The sequence below is a fragment of the Penicillium vulpinum genome (genome assembly GCF_028829585.1).
Source record: "Penicillium vulpinum strain IBT 29486 chromosome Unknown utg000001l_segment0_segment0, whole genome shotgun sequence".
Classification (NCBI taxonomy): Eukaryota; Fungi; Ascomycota; class Eurotiomycetes; order Eurotiales; family Aspergillaceae; genus Penicillium; species Penicillium vulpinum.
Genome location: NW_026643241.1, coordinates 6,701,961 through 6,720,621, shown reverse-complemented (window position 1 = coordinate 6,720,621; position 18,661 = coordinate 6,701,961). Strand labels below are relative to the sequence as shown.

The 18,661-nt window shown below is 48.3% G+C and overlaps 7 protein-coding genes across 7 annotated transcripts; 1 reads left to right on the top strand and 6 right to left on the bottom strand.

Moving 5' to 3' along the window:
* Positions 1–39: 39 nt before the first annotated feature.
* Positions 40–837, bottom strand: N7479_002407 (uncharacterized protein; the record flags this gene model as incomplete). The annotated part of the gene is made up of 1 exon (XM_057250104.1): positions 40–837. One exon carries the CDS (start codon positions 835–837, stop codon positions 40–42), a length of 798 nt encoding a protein of 265 aa, XP_057114536.1.
* Positions 838–1,162: 325 nt separating this feature from the next.
* Positions 1,163–2,830, bottom strand: N7479_002406 (dolichyl-diphosphooligosaccharide--protein glycotransferase subunit OST1; the record flags this gene model as incomplete). The annotated part of the gene is made up of 3 exons (XM_057250103.1): positions 1,163–1,288; positions 1,346–2,387; positions 2,490–2,830. The coding sequence occupies 3 exons, from the start codon at positions 2,828–2,830 to the stop codon at positions 1,163–1,165; spliced, it is 1,509 nt and encodes a 502-aa protein (XP_057114535.1).
* A 305-nt stretch (positions 2,831–3,135) lies between these two features.
* Positions 3,136–5,897, top strand: N7479_002405 (pseudouridine-5'-phosphate glycosidase/carbohydrate kinase family protein; the record flags this gene model as incomplete). The annotated part of the gene is made up of 7 exons (XM_057250102.1): positions 3,136–3,328; positions 3,406–3,614; positions 3,664–3,763; positions 3,818–3,859; positions 3,917–4,147; positions 4,199–4,499; positions 4,571–5,897. 7 exons carry the CDS (start codon positions 3,136–3,138, stop codon positions 5,895–5,897), a joined length of 2,403 nt encoding a protein of 800 aa, XP_057114534.1.
* A 1,858-nt stretch (positions 5,898–7,755) lies between these two features.
* N7479_002404 (dienelactone hydrolase) lies at positions 7,756–9,348 on the bottom strand (the record flags this gene model as incomplete). The annotated part of the gene is made up of 3 exons (XM_057250101.1): positions 7,756–8,096; positions 8,165–8,851; positions 8,973–9,348. The coding sequence occupies 3 exons, from the start codon at positions 9,346–9,348 to the stop codon at positions 7,756–7,758; spliced, it is 1,404 nt and encodes a 467-aa protein (XP_057114533.1).
* Positions 9,349–9,770: 422 nt separating this feature from the next.
* Positions 9,771–10,577, bottom strand: fmn1 (riboflavin kinase; the record flags this gene model as incomplete). Its single annotated transcript, XM_057250100.1, has 3 exons — positions 9,771–10,073; positions 10,163–10,372; positions 10,461–10,577. The coding sequence occupies 3 exons, from the start codon at positions 10,575–10,577 to the stop codon at positions 9,771–9,773; spliced, it is 630 nt and encodes a 209-aa protein (XP_057114532.1).
* A 688-nt stretch (positions 10,578–11,265) lies between these two features.
* On the bottom strand, positions 11,266–13,513 carry N7479_002402 (Zn(II)2Cys6 transcription factor domain-containing protein; the record flags this gene model as incomplete). The annotated part of the gene is made up of 3 exons (XM_057250099.1): positions 11,266–11,283; positions 11,344–13,226; positions 13,288–13,513. 3 exons carry the CDS (start codon positions 13,511–13,513, stop codon positions 11,266–11,268), a joined length of 2,127 nt encoding a protein of 708 aa, XP_057114531.1.
* A 2,280-nt stretch (positions 13,514–15,793) lies between these two features.
* On the bottom strand, positions 15,794–18,441 carry N7479_002401 (MFS transporter; the record flags this gene model as incomplete). The annotated part of the gene is made up of 11 exons (XM_057250098.1): positions 15,794–15,860; positions 16,055–16,127; positions 16,323–16,456; positions 16,578–16,689; positions 16,745–17,154; positions 17,204–17,290; positions 17,345–17,377; positions 17,467–17,711; positions 17,774–17,808; positions 17,867–17,976; positions 18,032–18,441. 11 exons carry the CDS (start codon positions 18,439–18,441, stop codon positions 15,794–15,796), a joined length of 1,716 nt encoding a protein of 571 aa, XP_057114530.1.
* Between the last annotated feature and the right edge of the window lie 220 nt (positions 18,442–18,661).

The window sequence follows — 18,661 nt, the reverse complement described above, 5'->3', positions numbered from 1 at the left end:
TGCAACCCCGGTATTATTCTTGATACCTACCAATTCATATCAAACGTCAGGATTTGGAGCATCGGGCTGTTCAGTTGCAAGCTCTGGAACGTCGATTTCCTCCACCTTGTAAACCCCGGCATACCGCTTATCGTACTTGGCAAGAGTTTGCTTTTCCTGCACCGACATAACAGCGTGATACTTGGAAAAGTGCAAGGTAGGCAAGGTTTCCACGATGCGAATGTAAAGCGCTGTCGCACCATCGCCAACAATAGCCGGATCATTCGCAAGAATCATTTTTCGGAAGTACGCATTGACTTTGTGGGCGTTGACCACGAAGAACTCACAGGGATCGCCCCGGTTCGCATAAACATGGAATGTAAAAGGGACGTCCCAGAACTGGTTGCAGAGCTCGGCGATAGTTATCTTGTCGGTTGTCCAGCCATCCCAGCCCAGCATGACAAAGATGCACTCAGTCTTGGATGTGCGAGCTTCCTCAAGTGCCATGATCAGGAACTTTCCAGATCGGCTGACAGATGAGGTCCGGGTTTGCGCAGCCTGGAGTGTCGTCTGAATCCTATGGGGGCGGAAGCCTAGAATGCCGAATCGCTTGCGGTGCTCGACGATGGTTTTTGCCAGCATTGCGCGTAGGTATATGTGCATTCGGGTGTTGGTTACAATGTTGGACGGGTAGTCCTTGTCTTTCGCCTGTGTGGCCCTGGCCATGAATACCAGCACTGGGCCTAGGGCGTTACGGGGAGGAGACTGGCTTGTTTTGGATGGGGACTCTTGGGTAGTACCGCTGTCATCGACGCGGGGTGGACGAGTTTTGTCCGGGGAATCCTGGACTTCGAGCATGATTGAAGACGATGAAATGCGAGGAGAGTGAGGGATGAGAGATGAGAGATGAGAGATGAGGAAGAGGAAGAGTAGAATGAAGGAAATAACCGACTTGATATGAAGGTTTGTTTACAATTATCTCATGGTGTATATACGCCAAGTAGGAAGGTGTGTCCTGGGGAAAGAGCAACCCAAACTTGAAGATTACTTAGATCAAGGCCTGGGAAGGAAGGAAGCTGCGAAGCGAACATTGTAAACATACAAGTCGATTGGTGAGATCCCTTGGACACACGACTATAGAAAAGTGACAAAATGATATTGACATGAACCCATTTCATACAATTCACCGCTTCTTGATGCTGACATCGATCTTTCCAATGCCCCAGGCAGCGACGAAGACTGTGAACAGACCCACGAAGATAGTGAAAGGCTTGCGCAGGGCATCAAACATGGAGTGGTCGTACGTAACCTAATAGCAAGTTAGCATAGCTGCGAGATGAATAAGTCAATACAGATCAATACATACCACAAATTGGGAGTCACGCGCTTCGTCGGTCAGACTATCAACCTCCAGGGTCAAGGTGGTCCGGCCCAGAGTATCCATGTAAGTCTTGAGGGAGCTCAAGTGAGCGTGAATGTGATTCACGCCAGGAAGACCATTGCTGTTAGTTCCCTCGATGATCTCGAAACGGACATTGTGGGCACCTTCAGGGAGAACAACGCGCACAATCACACGCTCATACTGGATGCCCTCGGCCATCTTAGGTCCCTCAATGAGCGGGGCCTTGAGGACATAGGAGTCGGAGTCGACACCTGCGGCACGGCGCAGGAACGAAGCAAGGTCATTGTTCCATCCAATACGGAAGCTATAGTTCCAGCCTCCGAAGATCGGGTAGCGGGGCTTCAACTCCAAGCTACCCGCGCTCCTACCAACACTCGGACGGTAGCGGCTGGTCGAGACATTGCCGATATCATCAATGAAGTAAGGGTCGACAGAGCCGGGAAGAAGCGGATATGTCAGCTCACGAACCGCTGAAGTAGGCGCTTGCTGGTAGTTGGAGAAAGTCCACTCAACACGCGAGAACTGCTTGGTCAGCTGCGAGCCGTTGTTGCGCAGCCAGTACCGTTCCTCGGTTGCAAGGTTACCGCCCCAGTGCGAGACTTCCAAGTCACGCTCCAAAAGGTTAACAGTGATGACGGGCTTAGTGAACTCGTAGCGCACGGTAATTTGGTGCTCGGTACCAGGGGCCACGTTAGCCGTGTCATACGGCCCGTAGGTGTATGTGACACCCTTGCGCTCGGGGTCCGAGCCGGACTTGAGGCCATCCGTGGTTGTGTAATCCGGCACATTGGTGCTAGGGAACTTCAACTTGGTCTTCTGTGTAACTGTGGTGTAGGCGGATGGCATATAAGCGGAGAACGAGTAGGTGAGGTATTGCTTGTCCGCCTGTCCAATCGTCGCAGGAAGCGGGCTGAGAGAGGAAAGCACCGAGTATGAGATTCCAAGGGTAATCTGCGACTTCGGGTCCAGAGGTTCGGGAAGGTGAACGACGAAGTACTGGTTGCCGCTGTTTTAATTGATGTTAGAATTGAGTGCCACAGTGTATACACCTCGCCCATTACGAGGCCAGATCACTAGCATGGCCATTGGCCTTCCAATTGATACTCACTCGGATGATACAGCTTCAGTATAGTCCACATCAAAGCGTCCCTTCTCGGGGGCCTTCTTATCCCTCACTTCAAAGCCTCCAACACGGTCAAACACCTCGGCAGGGAAGGGGATGTAGTAATCGTTCTGGGGCTGCTTGTCGACATTCTCCACGACAACATTGATTGTTTCCCGCACATAGCTCTTTTCCAAATTGGTATTCCGAACCAAGTTTGTGTTTTTGAAAACCTGCGGGGGTTTGAAGCCGGACGGAAGATCCAATCGACTAGGCGTAGTAATGTTGGTTGCAGCGCACAGGCTGGGCGCGAGCAGCCCGAGCACCGTGGCGGTGAAGAACCTCATTCTGAATACCTGGAGGACACAATTTCTCCGAGGTTCAAAAGGGTTAAGAATCTAACTTGTGATTGTGTCAGGTCGATGAACCTTGCGTAGCTTGCGAAGCAGATGATACGTGGTCCCCATTGTATACTACGGTCGCCGAAGCGGCCATATCACGCACTCCGGCTTATCGCTGATAACGGTCTAGCTCTTAGGGTGGAGGTGATCTCGCGAGCTTCTCCTCATCTCATATATTTACTTCTTGCATACTCGAATTGTAGATTCAAATTAGCTGGAGTTACAGCTGAATCTTCTTTTCAGATATTATAATGCTGTCACACACTATGTTTGCCTCTCGAGCTGCTCTGAGATCCGGCTGTTTGAGGGGAGCTCAACTGTTATCTGCTCGTCGCTACCATGGTCTTGCCCAGAGCAAGTTCTTCAAGGTGTCAGAAGAGGTGCGTGATGCAGTTGCTACAGGGAAGCCAGTCGTATCACTCGAGACGACAATATATACGCATGGTGAGTCATTCTCTGTTGATTCCTGGGATTGAAGAGCTTCGCCCAAAAGCGGGGAAGCCAAGACTGATTCGCTGTAGGTTTCCCTTACCCCGATAATATTGCTCTCGCTGCAATGTTAGAGTCTGTTGTGAGAGCCAATGGCGGAGTTCCGGCGACTATAGGAATCCTTGACGGTGTGGCCAAAGTCGGTCTGAGTACGGAAGAGCTTGTCGAGCTGGCCTCGACAGCTCAAGATAAGAGCGCTCTGAAAGTGTCCCGTAGGGATCTCGGATATATATGTGGAATGGTGAGTTAGCTGTTACATGGCTCATAGGACCAAAACTGAGCTATATTAGGGCATGGTTGGTAAGCCAATGCACGGCGGTACTACAATCTCCGGCACTATGATCCTGTCCGAACTGGCTGGTATCAAGATTTTTGGTACCGGTGGACTAGGTAAATTCAATGATCAAAATTCAATAAAAACAAAGCCCATCTGACTTGCTCTAGGTGGTGTGCATCGCGGAGCAGAAAGCTCAATGGATATCTCCGGTAGGGAACACCGTGGAAACAAAATCAGTATCCCAAAGTATTGACAAATTGTTATAGCCGATCTTACTGAACTTGGACGTACTCCGGTGACGGTGATTAGCTCTGGATGCAAGAGCTTCTTGGACATTCCTCGAACGCTCGAATACCTCGAGACCGAAGGTGTCTGCGTGGGTACATTCGCTGATGGACGGGATGGCCCTGTTGATTTCCCTGCTTTCTTTACACGAGAGAGTGGCATCCGCAGTCCCCGGGTTATTCAAAATGAAGCCGAAGCTGCTGCCATAGTTTGTAAGTATACCCACGTGTTGAAAGCTACAGCCTCGTTGACAGAATTTCCAGACGCGCAATCAAAGCTTCCAGTGTCCTCCGGCATACACTTTGCCAACCCCGTTCCGTTGGAGTACTCGATTCCCAAAGCCGAGATGGATCTTGTGATTGAAGAAGCTATCCGCCTTTCCCATGTAGAGGGTTACCACGGCAGTGACAACACGCCATTTGTGCTTGCTAAGATCAAGGAACTAAGCGGTGGAAAGAGTGTAGTCGCCAACCGGGCCTTGATTGAGTCAAATGTCAAGCGTGCAACCCTAGTAGCTGTGGAACTCGCTAAGCTTGAACAAGCTGACCTAGGATCAGGGTCTCGGTGAGTTTTGTTTCTAGATACCAGATACGAGATGCAATCAATGCTAAGTTCGGATATTCCCTTCCATATAGACACATGCCATCAATCCCAGGCGTAGCCTTACCAACTCAAGTTGCCTCGCAAGTTGAAGATATCCCTGAGCCAGTCAGCACCGAGGTACCTATTACACCGACGCTAAAGGCAGATGTCGTGGTTGCCGGCTCGCTAGCCATCGACCTATCCTGCGACTACACTCCCTTCGGAGATGAGCTCACGCAGGTTGCACCAGTACCATATACATCCAACCCAGCAATTATTGGACAAAGTCTAGGCGGCGTTGGCCACAACGTCGCCGTTGCCGCCAGCTACGTCGGCAGCGATGTGATCTTCTGCAGCGTCGTTGCAGACGATCTCAGCGGCCGCGCCGCACTATCAACTCTTGAAAAAGAAGGCCTCAGCACAGCAGGAATTCAAGTCCTCCCCGCGATTCCAGGCACTCGCACAGCACAATACATCGCAATCAACGACATCAAAAAAGACCTCGTGGTAGCAATGGCCGACATGGGTATCGTCGAGCTACCCGAATCCCAGCTCGACTTCGATGGCTTCTGGGAACCTCTCCTCGAACGCACAAAGCCAAAGTGGGTCGTCGTCGACGCCAACTGGCGACCCGACGTGATGGCTAAGTGGAGTGCAGTAGCACGCAAACACGGCGCACGCGTAGCCTTCGAGCCCGTTTCAACAGCCAAATCCCGACGCCTGTTCGGCAGCGGTGTAACCAGCGTCGGTGCGACTATCAGTCCCAATCAGACTGTGCCAGATAATGCTATCAGTCTTGCGTGTCCGAACCGCCTCGAGCTGACAGCTATGTATACCGCTGCGCGGGAATCGTCTCTTTTCGAATCACAGGGATGGTGGCATATTATTAACTCCATGAATATGTCTCCAACGGGTTCGCGCGAGCGCTTGATTGCAATCACTTCGTTGTCTCTCGTCGACGAGGGCCTTCCGCAGCAGACCGTTCAATTGCTTCCTTTCATTCCCTGTATTGTTACCAAACTCGGTGGTGCAGGTGCTCTCCTTACTCAGCTTCTGCCGCCTGGTGATCCCCGTCTTACGGATCCGGAGTCTGCACCGTACATTCTTGCTCGCGCGCCGATTGACTCGGACGTGCCTTTCGGTGGTGTTTACATGCGTTTGTTTTCACCTGCTACTATTCTAGATGCCAATGACATTGTCAGTGTCAATGCGGCGGGTGATACGCTACTAGGTGTTGTGGTGGCTGGCTTGGCCAGGGATTCTTCCGTGCGCATTGAGGATGTCATTCCTATTGCTCAGGAGGCGAGCCGGAAAACATTGGCTAGTGCTGGAGGTGTGAGCAAGGAACTGGGTGAGTTACGGGGCTTATTGGGGCTGTAATAGTGGCGTAGCCATGACAGAACCCCAGTACTAATGACATCGATGTCTGAAGTGTGAGGCTTTCCATATAAAGTGAGTACCCTAGGGTCTTAGGACTAATACAGCTAACTCGGGAGCCCTGGAGCAAAGCTGTACTTACTTAGGCGATCAATATGTCAAACCTTTGGAATTTGAGGCCTAGCCTGATCCTAGGGCTTGGCTTTGAGGGCTATATCTGTAAAAATAAATTAAATCATTGAAACGGTTAGATCTATTGCTTAATAGAAGTCATCTCTTCAAAATACAGCATAATAAGTTGATTTCTGCCTAGTAAAGTGCCTATTACATCAGAAAAGAACTAGGTTTCAAGCCATCATGCATGTTATATGCTAGCTTTAAGATAAAAATATAGATTGAGATGGAGGGAACATGGAGGGAACATGGAGGGAGAGATAGAGAGACCCCCGGCTTGGAACCTATCACTTGCAAGTATCCACACTAGTAATTCTCCAACCATGTTGTATACTAGCCCTGTCGCGTAGAATGCTTTGTGTAATCAACCCACTCCCACATCCGCGTCCTGTAATATACTCTTCCCGTTGACTCATCTAGAGTGTATAGGTTAGCCATATGTCTTATGGACCCCCAACTTAGGTAGGCAGGCCATACCGTATCCATCATGCTGCCATCTTAGGTCTCTTGGCATATCCAGGGATGTGTTTTCGAAAGTATACATTGGTATAGTCTCTATAGAAATTGAAAATAAGCCAGTGAACAGAAACAACGAGCTTAGACATACCTTCGGATTTCTTTCTCGCCGATATACACTTCCAAAGACTGCATATAGTTTGGATTAAAGCGACCAATAGCGCTATGATTGCGATAGTAGCTTCAACGGAAAGATTCATTGCGGCGGGAAGTGTGATTTAGGATACCCTTAGAGAAAGAAGCTGCTAATTCCGAACAAAAAGATGAAGATATAGCAGTTACCAAGTGAACATTCAATAGCAAAGAGAATAGAAGAATCGAAATTGAACGTATTTAAGAGATAGAACTTAAGAGTAGGAAGAATACACTTTTCAGGGGCTCCTAACACTCACCTATATACTACTAGTAAAATTGGAGTTGAGAAAAAAAAAAAAAAGACTTGGGAAACATCACCCCTGTGATTTTTAAAGGGTAAGAAGGAAAAAAAAAAAAAAAAGGGACCGTCAGCCGGGTGAGAATTGTCTTTCCCATTTTCCTGGGCTACGGTGTGGCGGTGTTTATACTTGGCGGTGTAAGATGTATAAAGAAGCTGTTCCAGCAGGAAACGTACAATATGGAAAGAAAAAGAGAGCAAAGAGATGGCATACACATGGTTTGCCTTGTTTACTTGTTCGAGATACCTGCTTCCAAAGTGTCGACTCGAATGATGCTGTATAAGTCTCACGTTTCCCAGTTTCGTTTGCTTCTGAAGAATAAGTTGAAAATTATTTTGTGCGCTACTGCGTGAATCGAGTAGACATAGTATGGAACAGACTAATCGGCAAGGCCATCGAACCCAAAAGAGATTTGACCTTGCTATTTGAAAGCTATCTGGCCTGAAGAGACCATGAGAACTTCGGAAGTACATTGAAATATGTTAGACTGGCTTGGCTTATCGACCTAGTTAAACGGATGGGGTAGTTTATCAACCACTCGTCATTGGGACCATCAGATCCTTTTGGCTTTTTGGCCTGTTGAACAGGACAACGCTCTGTGCTAGGTACCAAGAAAGAGAAAAACAATGCCTGATTATAAATAGATTATCTTGGTAGACCCTATCTTCATGTAGGTATTGACCTGCAAACAGCCATGTACAAGACAAAGGAACCTAAGGCTAAAATACTACCGGTGCTCAATAGCTTTTGACAGCTTTTGACGACGGCACAAGTCTCGGATCCAACAATCCAACCTGCACAAGCACACCGGCCTGGTCCCAATAAATACTCTGGCGTGTAATCTGACTGGCACTGAAGCTTGCTACCACAACAACAATAACCTTTATCTCTCGATCCGTCGGTGGAACACTAGGCAGCAGCCATGGAATCTCGGCAGTATGTCGACAAGAAAACAACATCTCATCCACGATGCGATCCGCACCTACAGTGCGCGACAAGAGGCGGATCTGCTGATCAACTGGTCCAGCAGGAATATATGCATGAGCGAAGAAATCTCTCAGACTTGAGATATCAGAGCCTGTAAGATAAATATCAGCAAATTCCCGAACAGACCGTAGGAAATACATGTGCGGAAAAGAAACTCACCTCCAGCCTGGGTAGGAATACACTTCACAAAAACCTCACCAGCAGGACACCCTATCTCACCATAATGGCCATGACCAGTCAACATCTCAACCGCGGGCTCAGCACCACAACTGTGATTCTTTTTCTGCGTCTCCAAATCGCCAATCACACTGTCCCAGTACTCTTCCCAAACAGTCTCGATATCAATAACAGCCCAGTGACTCCCGACATTGAACGAGCGCCGCAGACACGCCAGCACCCGACTCCACGCCAGCTGCGAGCTGATCTCGTCATCCTCGTTCAAGTTCACATCCACCTCGCCTTCTTTTTCCTCGGCAATTTCCCGCTCCGCGAACCCGGCTCTAGACCCCGGGTACGAGTAGACATAGCACCGGTGTATTTTTTTGTAGGTGACGTCGCTGTCCGAGGCACTGAGGCTGATCCATGGCCACAGCGCGCAGCGCTGGACTCTTGGGCCTGGGACGTGGACTTGGATTGGGAGATATGATGACTTGGAGTCTGGGCCGAAGATTGAACCTGTGTCTGAGCAGCCTGGTGGCAAGCAGTTTTCTTTTTGTCTGTAGGTGAATTGGTCTGTTGATGGGATGGGGTAGTAGGCTATCAAGGCGCATAAGTGTGGGAATGGGTTTGTGTTGCTGTTTACTGTGTGGTGTGAGGCTAGGAGGAGGTAGGCAGGTCGGTGATATGCTGGAGTATATGGTTAGCTGGGTTTCTGCTATATCTTGTAGGGCTAAAATGTGTGCCTCGAATAGAAAAGCATATATAGAGACGAAGAAGAAGAATAGAAGAAAAAGAATAAAAGACGTACCGACTATCGCATATCGCTCTCCATTCTCAAGTTCGTCTTCTTTCTCATGCACCGCATTCTCCAGCGCTTTTCGGTCCTTATCTTCATTCCCAGTGCCGAGGAAGGGAATATAGATTACATCAAATCCCTCTGCCTGGAAGCGGTGGACTACATGAGTATCGAATTCCACAGTGTCGGAGATCAGGAGGAGCTGTCGGGGGACTGGCTCTTCATGCCGCCAGCTGCGTTTCCCGGAGCTCGCGCTCACTGCCCGGTGTAATCCGTGCTGATGGGATGCTCCGGAATTGGGGCCCGTAGCATCTCCGCCTTGGTCTGGTGGGTTACTGCTGGAACTTTGGGCTCGGCGTCGAGTAAGGCGTCGGAATACGTTGACCATAGTCTAAATGTGGGTTGATTGTATGGATGGGTGTAGGTTATGATAACTTTGAGAGGACATGTGGCCCTGTTTATATGTGGAAAATATCTGCTTCAAGTCCGGAAAACTCGGGTTGCTGCTCTTGGTATTACATAGGTCAAGAGATATGAAAATGGAGGCCAAGAGAATGCCAATACTTATGGCTCTTGGTATTCCAGCAGGTGACGTCGTCGATGTTGCATTGGGCGAGAAGATAATCCGTAGGGCTGCACATATTCATGCAAATACGCATCTATAGAATCCGATATGACAAGTCAACAAAAAAGATCCTTGTTCTATGTCTATATAGCGGAATGATCTGCGTTATATATAAAAAAATAATCGCAATGCAGGATGATCATCTCACCAATCCCAAATGTCATGCAATATCCATCTAACCCCACTTAATCAAAGCTCACCAACCACCCACGATCCTCGCTGACTTTTCCAGATGCTTTACCATCGTCAACAAGATAGCACTTGTAAGCCTCGCGCATTAGGCTCTCCCGCGCAACCTCACAATCCACCCGAATATCCTCCACCAACGCCTCGAGCGAGACATAATCAAACTCGGGCCGGATATAACCCAGAATCAGCAGGTTAAGTCGCGTTGTATAGAAATCAGGCAAACGATTGAACTTAGTCTGGCCCTCCTGCCCCGCAGCAGTGGGCGATGGTTCCGTGAGAGCGGGCATGATATGAATTTCCTGAAGTGAGCACCCGCGTCAGTCCAATACCCCACCAAAATGCGGGCTTCAACATATGACGGCATTTTCGTCTGGTTTGAATCACATACCACAGATCGCACAGTGTTTTTATAGAAAGGGTTATATCCGATACTCAATACAGCAGGCAAAACCACCGCAGTAGATGTGTTGCCCTCGGATGTCTCAGGATGATATGTTTTGGGGTCGAGCGCTACAACACCGTAGTAGACACCAGTTGTCAACTCTGGGTGCTTCTCGGACAGGTCATCTGCGGGGATGTTGGCAGTGGGAATTCCGAGCTGTAACCATCCGGGAGAGTGAGTCAGTGGTGAGTTTGTTGCGCCCCCTACGCTCAGCGAGGTTGGGTTCCCAGATTCATGGACTTACATCTTTGCTTCCGCGACCAAACCCCTTGATCACTGGCCCTGACAGTCGCACGGGATAAGGTGGTTCAGGGCCTGCATCGGGGCCGGCTACCGGGTCGCGCGGCTTATCGGAGCGCATGGCGGATTCTGTCGGGTGGGGGTATGGTGAAGCGTGGATAGTGGCACAAACAAATCTGGTGATAGTATGGTTTCGTTTGATATGTATTAATTATGTGATTTGGCAATAGTTTGGCGTGATGCTGGCGTTGAGTGTATCTGAATACGAGTCGGAGTCAACCCTGGTGGGGTTTATCGCGATAAGGATACATTATGTACCGTAATAGACGCCTGAGGTACCAGGCACCAATTCACATGCAATTGGATCGAAGGTCGGATTAAGCTTATTTCTTTATTTAAAATTAGATGATTCAGGGCTCAACGAGGTCATAAGCGACCCCACTCAATATCATGGCATTATGCTCATATAATCACGATTCCGTCCCAGAGATATCACATTTTGTCCCTTTTAAGCGCCGCAAAAAGAAAATAAAACAAGAAAGCATATCGACAATCCTAGAATTTGTTCCAGGAATCCAAAAAGCACAACGTATATACGAGAACATAGAACAAAAGAAGACCCTGTCGGCCAGTAGTCCAAAGAAAATCAAGATCAAAGGGAATCATACAATCCCAGAATCAGAAAATATGTACCAGTGTAGAACAGAAGATGAAAAGAAGACAGGCCTGATGTTAGGCCTTGCTGAGGGTATGAAATGGTAATCTGAAACAAAAGCAAGAAGCAAAATCCAAAAAAAATAAGAAAGAAATCAAATGCATGGCAAGAACTAGAATATCGCGGATTAGCATGAGACCAACTCTGAGAGGTTGCGTGATCTTAGACTTACATTCATCACAATGAGCATTGGGATATCAAACACATCGCGTTTCACTGTCCAGCAGTACGCGCAATCGACTTTTCCGTCCTTGAAACCGAGCTGGTTCATGCCAGCCTCGCCAGCAATGCCACCCTTGCGGAGGTGATTGCTCCACTTTCCGTGATCATCGGACTGTGCAATCTCCATGTCCTCCTTGGTTTTGTATTTGAGCAGCTTGCACCGAGTCATGACACTACCACGAGAATCACCAAATGCCAGACGCGCAAAGTCCTCGTAGAACTCTACGACGCTGTCATCGTCGAGGAGTTCAGCCAAGAATACCGGCTGGGGGCGTCCACTGCTGGAATTCTCTAATGTTGAGCCGCGCGGTGTGAAACTACCGCGCGACGTTGTCCCAGACTGGGGTACGCCTGAAGAACCGGTGTTGACGTTGAGGTTTGCCTCTTTTCCTAGAAGCACGTCTTTCTTCCATCCGGTTAGGATGCTGAACTCCTTGCCTACGGCGGCGATCTCGCCGGTGCGTCGGCAGACAATGGTTGGCGTTCCACATGCATTGATGAAGTCCTCGTACTCCCAGAGCGTTCGCTGGAAGCATTTTTCCATGAATATGAGGTCATCGCGATTAAGGGTCTTAGTAGTTGCAATAAAAGAGGGTCGAATAGACGCAAGAGCCTTGGCAATTCGCACGGTCTTTTGCGGCGTAAAGCGACGCTGGATGAAAGCAGTAAGATTGTGGAAACCACTTGTGTAAGCGTATGGCTCCTTCACACTCTCGTATATTGAGGAAGGGTTGCGGTGGCGCCGTTTAGGGCCAACCTGCAAATTTGGGTGCTTCAAAATCGATGCCGATGACACCTGGCGTTGGCCATTCGGCACCAGGTTGTTAGACTTGGACTTGGGAGCAGGAGCGATATTGTTGAATGGGCCGTCTTCGAATGTAGCCGTTGCAATGCTCGGGCTTTGGGCTGAGCCAGGACTAGTGAAACTTGCTGGCCCACTTTCGATCGCAAATGCATGTGGTGCATTTGCTTTCATGTGTTCGGGTTTCATGTGTTCGGAAAGCATGCTATTTTGTCCATACACACCCCCGACATTCACATGCTGGCCCGAGGCCGACCAATCATTTAGGATAGGATCACCGAACATGAAAGGTTGAGTTCCCGGGCTTTCTCCATATCCAGGAGCTGGTGTAGAGAATTGGGCTGATCCACTGCGGCCGATCGACCCTCGCTGTCCTGCAGAATCAGTCGGGGAGTCACCGGCTGCCCCAGTGGCCATATGCCCAAGCATGCCAAATTCGAGAGCCCCGTATCGATTTTCGAAGTTCATGCTCGATAGATCAAAGTTGAAGAGCGCTGGATCACTGGGATCAAAAAATGGCCCTGCAAAAGGATTCTGGGACTGACTTGAATCCCCAGAGAGAGCAGTGCTTGGAGTAGGCTGCTGGTTTACAGTCGAAGAAAGACTCGAAGTTCGACCGTTGGTGCTGGTCTTCATGTTGAAAGTAGGTGAAACGGGTGATTGGTTGGTGAAAGGGCTTTGGCTCATGGATGATTCCTGGTAGGGATTGTAGGACCCTGCCTGCGTCTGGGGCGTAGGATAAAAGTTGTTATTCGTGGTATTGGTTTGTTGTTGGTTATGCGGAGTGTGTTGATGGCTGTGTTGTTGGTTGTGTTGCTGGCTGGAGTTGACGGAATTTGCACCATTTCTAGACATAGGCATATTATTGCGGAGCGTGCTGTTGTATAGACTGGTGCTGCTGCTACTACTAACAGCTGGCATCAATGCCCCATCTGGAGCATCATGGAGATACTTGGCCTTTTTACGAACACCATCATGACAAGCATCTTGAAGACCACGTTTAATGCAACGCTGACACGGTCTTTCGTCACCTGAGCCCGATATATATTAGCCATATATTCAACAAGGGCGGGAATCAGTCTATCATCATACCGCAAGTCAAATGAGCTCGTTGGCATGCAAAGCAAGCTCGCCGGGCCTTCTTCCGTCGCGGTCGGGAGGGATCCTTGGCATTTGCTGCTTTGCGGTCCGCCTTGCTATCGCCATTGGTTTTGGGCTTTACGTCCATTTGTTCGTGTTCTGTGATATCGGCAGAGTCACGATCTCCACTGAAGTCCTCTGCAGGAATCGGGGAGCCGGTCTTGGCTTCCATATTCATTTTGGCATGTATCCCGAGAACGGCGATCTATAGACACGCTCAACAAAGTGAGGTAACTCGGGTATTTCAACCTCGGTAGGTCACTTTCTGTGCCTTACTGTGTTGATCTAAATAAACAAAGCGTGGTGGCGACAATACCAATATGATACCATCCGCGCTTCGATCTCGGCGGGCGAGCGGATCCACGTGCAATATTCAGTCCGGCTTGTGAAAGAGCAAAAAAAGAAAGAGGAATCGATCGCTAATTGCTAATCGTCCGTGTTGGGACTCGAAATCTACCAAAATCACCTCGCGAAGGTTGGAGGGATCTCCGGGCCTTTGGTTCCTATAATCGCGCGTTTGCGACTACAGTTGGTGGGGAATCGGAATCGGAATCACGGATAGTCGAGTCACGGGTGTAACGGAGGACAATCGACTGAAGATGCGACGGATGTACGATGATCTGACACATTGAAGGATTTCAATGTGGTTTGTAGATGAGGAGAAATTGGCGCAAAGCTGACAGAAAAATCCCGCAACGGTTCGGGGCTGAATTGCGAGTGGAGAGGCGGACTTTCGTTCGGCTGCGGGGAAGATCTTGAATTTCTCTCCAAGTGAGAGCCGTGCCGATTCGAGCCGGTAGACTGGGAAGGGGGAAAAGTTGAGAGATAATCGAAGCAAATACTATTCGCGGGGGAGGTTAAAGAAGAAGTGGATGGACTCGCAGGCTCAATCAGAGTGTTCCCGTGACTTCTAAGGAGTTTTTTTTTCCAAGGTTAACACGACACAGTCCAATTGTAAAGGACTAAATAAGATGACGGAATAATTTTTTTGGCTATTTTTTAGTGATTTTTTTAATAATTCTTTTAATATTTAGGAATCTTAGCGCTTTCGTACTTCTACTTTGTACTTTGTAAGAAGGCGCAGGGCTATACTTCGTAAAACAGCCACTATTTTACATAATTAATTTGTAGGCCTTTTTCTTTTTTTTTTTTTTTGCTACCCAACGCAATCCTATGTTGGGCGTGCCTTAATTTAAAGAGATAAATGTGTATCTTATCTAAAATCCTGAGAGGTACTAATGTATGCATATCGTTCCTAGTCTCAATAAAAACCAAGCTATATGTAAACATACTGTACATCATACTCACATGTCGACTTGTTTAGGGCAACGGTCACTGGCGGCATTTGATTGTAAGAATTACCGATTTCACCGCATTACCAGAAACAACCGGTAATTTAAGCGCGTTGATGATCTCTGATTGGCTAAATTACAATCCTACACCCAGATCGGGTTCAGTGCATACCGGATGAGCTATCTCAGCGGGGGCAATTACGCACGTGCGGTAACTTCCAAGTCCGTTGTATACAAAGTACTTTGTAGCTCTTGCTCAGATGTTCTCCTCTAAATTACCTATAAAACGTTGAATGCAAGTATCTCCAATTGAGTCATTATTCCTCCACAGCCGGATTGATCCCGAAAGACCCCGCTCCAGACCTTTCACAACTCTCGGTGGTCCCGTTTTGTTCCGAGGCAAGCGGAAGGTGCTCTGCCGAGGCTACGGAATAGAAGGCTCTCAATATACCGCTCAACTATGACGCTTGCTATGCTCTAAAGGAGGGATTTTTATGTCTGCCTGAAGCCGGGGTGGAAGTTGGTTGGGGATGATTTACCGGTGACTGGATTCCAAGACCACATGACGCTCGCATGCTTCGCAACTGGCCTGGCAGACTGGGGGGTACCGTCGGAGAATTCAAGCCCGGGCCAGGTCCATCCAATCTCTATTCATAGAATGGGTGGAATCGATTTATCCCTGGTGTCAAGCACGCTAGTATTATCAAATGCTTCATGGTCTACTTGGGGTTAGGAATTAGGAATAGCTAGATCAAATATGCAAGATGTCTATAGAAGGAATTAAGTCGAGCTAGGATATAAAGCATATATCCTTGCCAGTCATGCGTATTATTGACTATGATTTTCTGCATTGGCTTTTGAACTGCAGGCAGTACAGCAGCTGGAGGAGTTAGGTCTTGATCTATGGTCGCAGGCCAGGTTCTGACCCTGTCATCCCCAGTAGCCAAACGTCTCAGCCCAGAAGGTTCCCAGCATATGGTCATGGGATGTCGTGTTCATCACCCACGGCACACCGTGTTCAGATGAAACCGGTTGGTAAACTGTTGAGATGCAATGGCACCGAGGGTAGACCTGTGGCTGCCCTCATAAAAGACCCATCCAGCCAGCAACCAACCTGCTTAAGATTAAAGTATGTATGGGGTATTCTATGTGCATAGTAGGATCGATCATCTCTGTGATTTTGCGAACCGGCTCTTACTTCGGATCCAGCTCCCATATCGAAAGAATAGATACCTATCAGGAATGTCAGTAAAACATTCAGTAGACAAGAACAACCCATGTTGAAGCCTGTCGCCAGAGCCACATACAACTAGGATATCAAACTTTCGTGTTTGAGGCAACTTGCTCAAGGTTCAAAATGCAGGGAGGAAGTAAATAGGTAGGGCGTAGCGTAACAGGCAATCAAGTATGTCAAAATCAGCACTTACGGGAAAGGGGTCATGGCAAGGGTCAGGAACGCTAACAAGGAAGTTGCCCAGTGAAATCCGAGGTTGTTATACACTGTATAGCCGTTAGCTATTATCATTACGTCTCAACTGTGTGCAGGCAAGAGGATAGCTGTCAAGCATTGAGGAAGAGCTACAGATCGACCTGTTCAAAATACAATGCATCGACCCGCATTGGAAAGATGCGCTTCATGCAAAGCACAAGCTTGCAACTCTTGTCGGAGCACAGGGATAGTCCAAACAAACTTACTTTGGATTCCAAATAGCGGAAATATACCTCCAAAGGAAGACCGAGTAAAGCTGTTCGCTGCCAGAGCGCTGGCAGCAAAAGTTGGATATGCATCGACCAGGAACGTGAATATACCCGAGTAAACCAGAATTGTCCTAGAAGTAACACGATATATTAGGATCACACGGCCAGAAAAAAAACCCCACAAGGTAGACAGGGATTGCAGGACCAATGAGACGGTTGCCCAGTCAGATGAGATTCCAAGGTTGATCTTACCCTGCACCGAAAATAGCACTGCCAATGATAGGCACAATCCAATGGACATTAGGATAGATTGTCCAGGCAAAAACGAAAAGACCTATAGTAACCAAGGGCCCTCCCAGGATCGCTATTCCATCGAAGTCAGCCATCGTTTTCCTGGGCAATGTGTTGGAAAAACTCACCCGGGGGCAGCCGCCACTCCGGCTGGAAGTCATCAATCTTGTTCGTGGCTTTCTCGTGGTTGCGCTCCAAGCGAACGTAATTTCGGCGCCAGATCGGATCTGACAAAATGGCTATAACCATTCCAACAAACATACCAAGGAAACACAGGCCACGTTGCCACAATACTAGTCCATACACCTCATCAAAGACTAGTTGGAAAGCACCAAAGAAGAGGTATAGAATACCCAATAGGACGGCCGAGAAAATGCAAAGGCATAAGCACATTGGCTCTAATGTTAGGAGCAAAATCGGCCGATACATTGAGCTTAGCACTGTCTGCGCCACCGAGCGCTGCAAGTTTTCGATCGGAGCTTTCCACCGGTCGTCGCCGGTTTCCTGGCGCAGTTTCTGTGCCTTATGCCTTAAAAGCCTAGAACATCCTTAGCCCCATGATTCTTTTAGGATCGGAAAATACATACACTGGGTGATAAGTCTCCGGAACTAAGAATATCATTGAGACGAGCAGCACTCCCGTCCAAATCAGGAGCACATAAAATGTCCAACGCCTGCGAGAAATATAAGCTTCGATTGTTACTAAAAATTCGGTATTAACAACTTACCATGTAGTAAATGCATTAATAAAGCCACCAACCCTAGTGGTGTACTGTTAGTATTGAGATCAGAAGACAACTCCATACTACACATAGCAGCAAAGCAACTCCAAGAACGAAAGACGACCTACAGAGGGCCGACCTCGGGGCCAACGAAAGGGCTCGCAGTGTAGAGCATCATGGGAAAGGCAAGCTCATGTCGATCAAACATGTCACCTACAGTACCTCCGGCGACACTCAAAAAAGCACTGCCTGACAGTCCATTGAAGAACCGAGAGATAAGCATAGTCTGAGTATTTTGAGCGACCGCGGATGGGATCAGCCAAACAAGAAAGGCAAAAAATGAGACAATGTAGATGATCCTCCGCCCATAAAACTAAACAAAATCAGATCGGATCAGTGACTGAAATATCCAGCAGCCAAAGCCTCAAAACAAACCTCAGATAACGGACTCAAAAAGAGCGGGCCAATTCCTAAAGCGAAAAGCGTCAGCACATCCAGCCCGTGAAAGATAACAAGATCAGCACGAACCAAGACCCCAAATAAAAAAAGACAATCCAAGAGTCGCAACTTCTCGCGAACACCCGAATTCTTTCATCAATTGGGCATATGTCGTGGTATACATCGAAGAAGCACAAGTCCTACATGCAGTAGATCAGCATCTGTGACCCAGCATCCAACCAAGTGTATACCCACACGCAAAGCGAGCCCATTGAAATAATAATAACAATCAACCACCGTCGGGCTTTACTCATATTGCGCGGATTCATAGGATCATTCTCCTCCCAGCCCACAGTGTACACTCCATCCTCGTTTGGCGCCGCAGCGTCGTCGATTTCAGGGCCGCCAGGACTGACGCCGTCGTTCAACGACCAACTGCGTTCCAGGGACTTAAATGATCTAGACGCGTTCGAGCGCTGTTTTTGGAGAGTTGCGCTGCCTTCGTCGTGGGTACCCGGGGTGGTGATAGGAGCGTAAGTCACATCCTCGGGATTGATGTGATCGGAATCATCGTCGCTGTTATCGCTGAAAGGTCTTTCGGGGCTTATACGGTCATTTTCTTCGGACTCTGGGTGCGACACGTCTGTAATTGACCGTGGAGACATGGTCAATGGACAAACGGTCAAAGGTCAAGCTTGCTCATCTAGGATGTTTTAGTGATGAAGTCATAGAAAACAAAACAACGGTTTAGGGCTACCTAGGCATATGTATTGACTGGTGGATATGTGAGTCACTATCTTGCGAGGGGATTTTAAAAAGAATTATTCTTAGCGTCTAAATTCGAAGTTCAAACTCCGAGCCGATCAATCAAAATCCTTGAGTTAA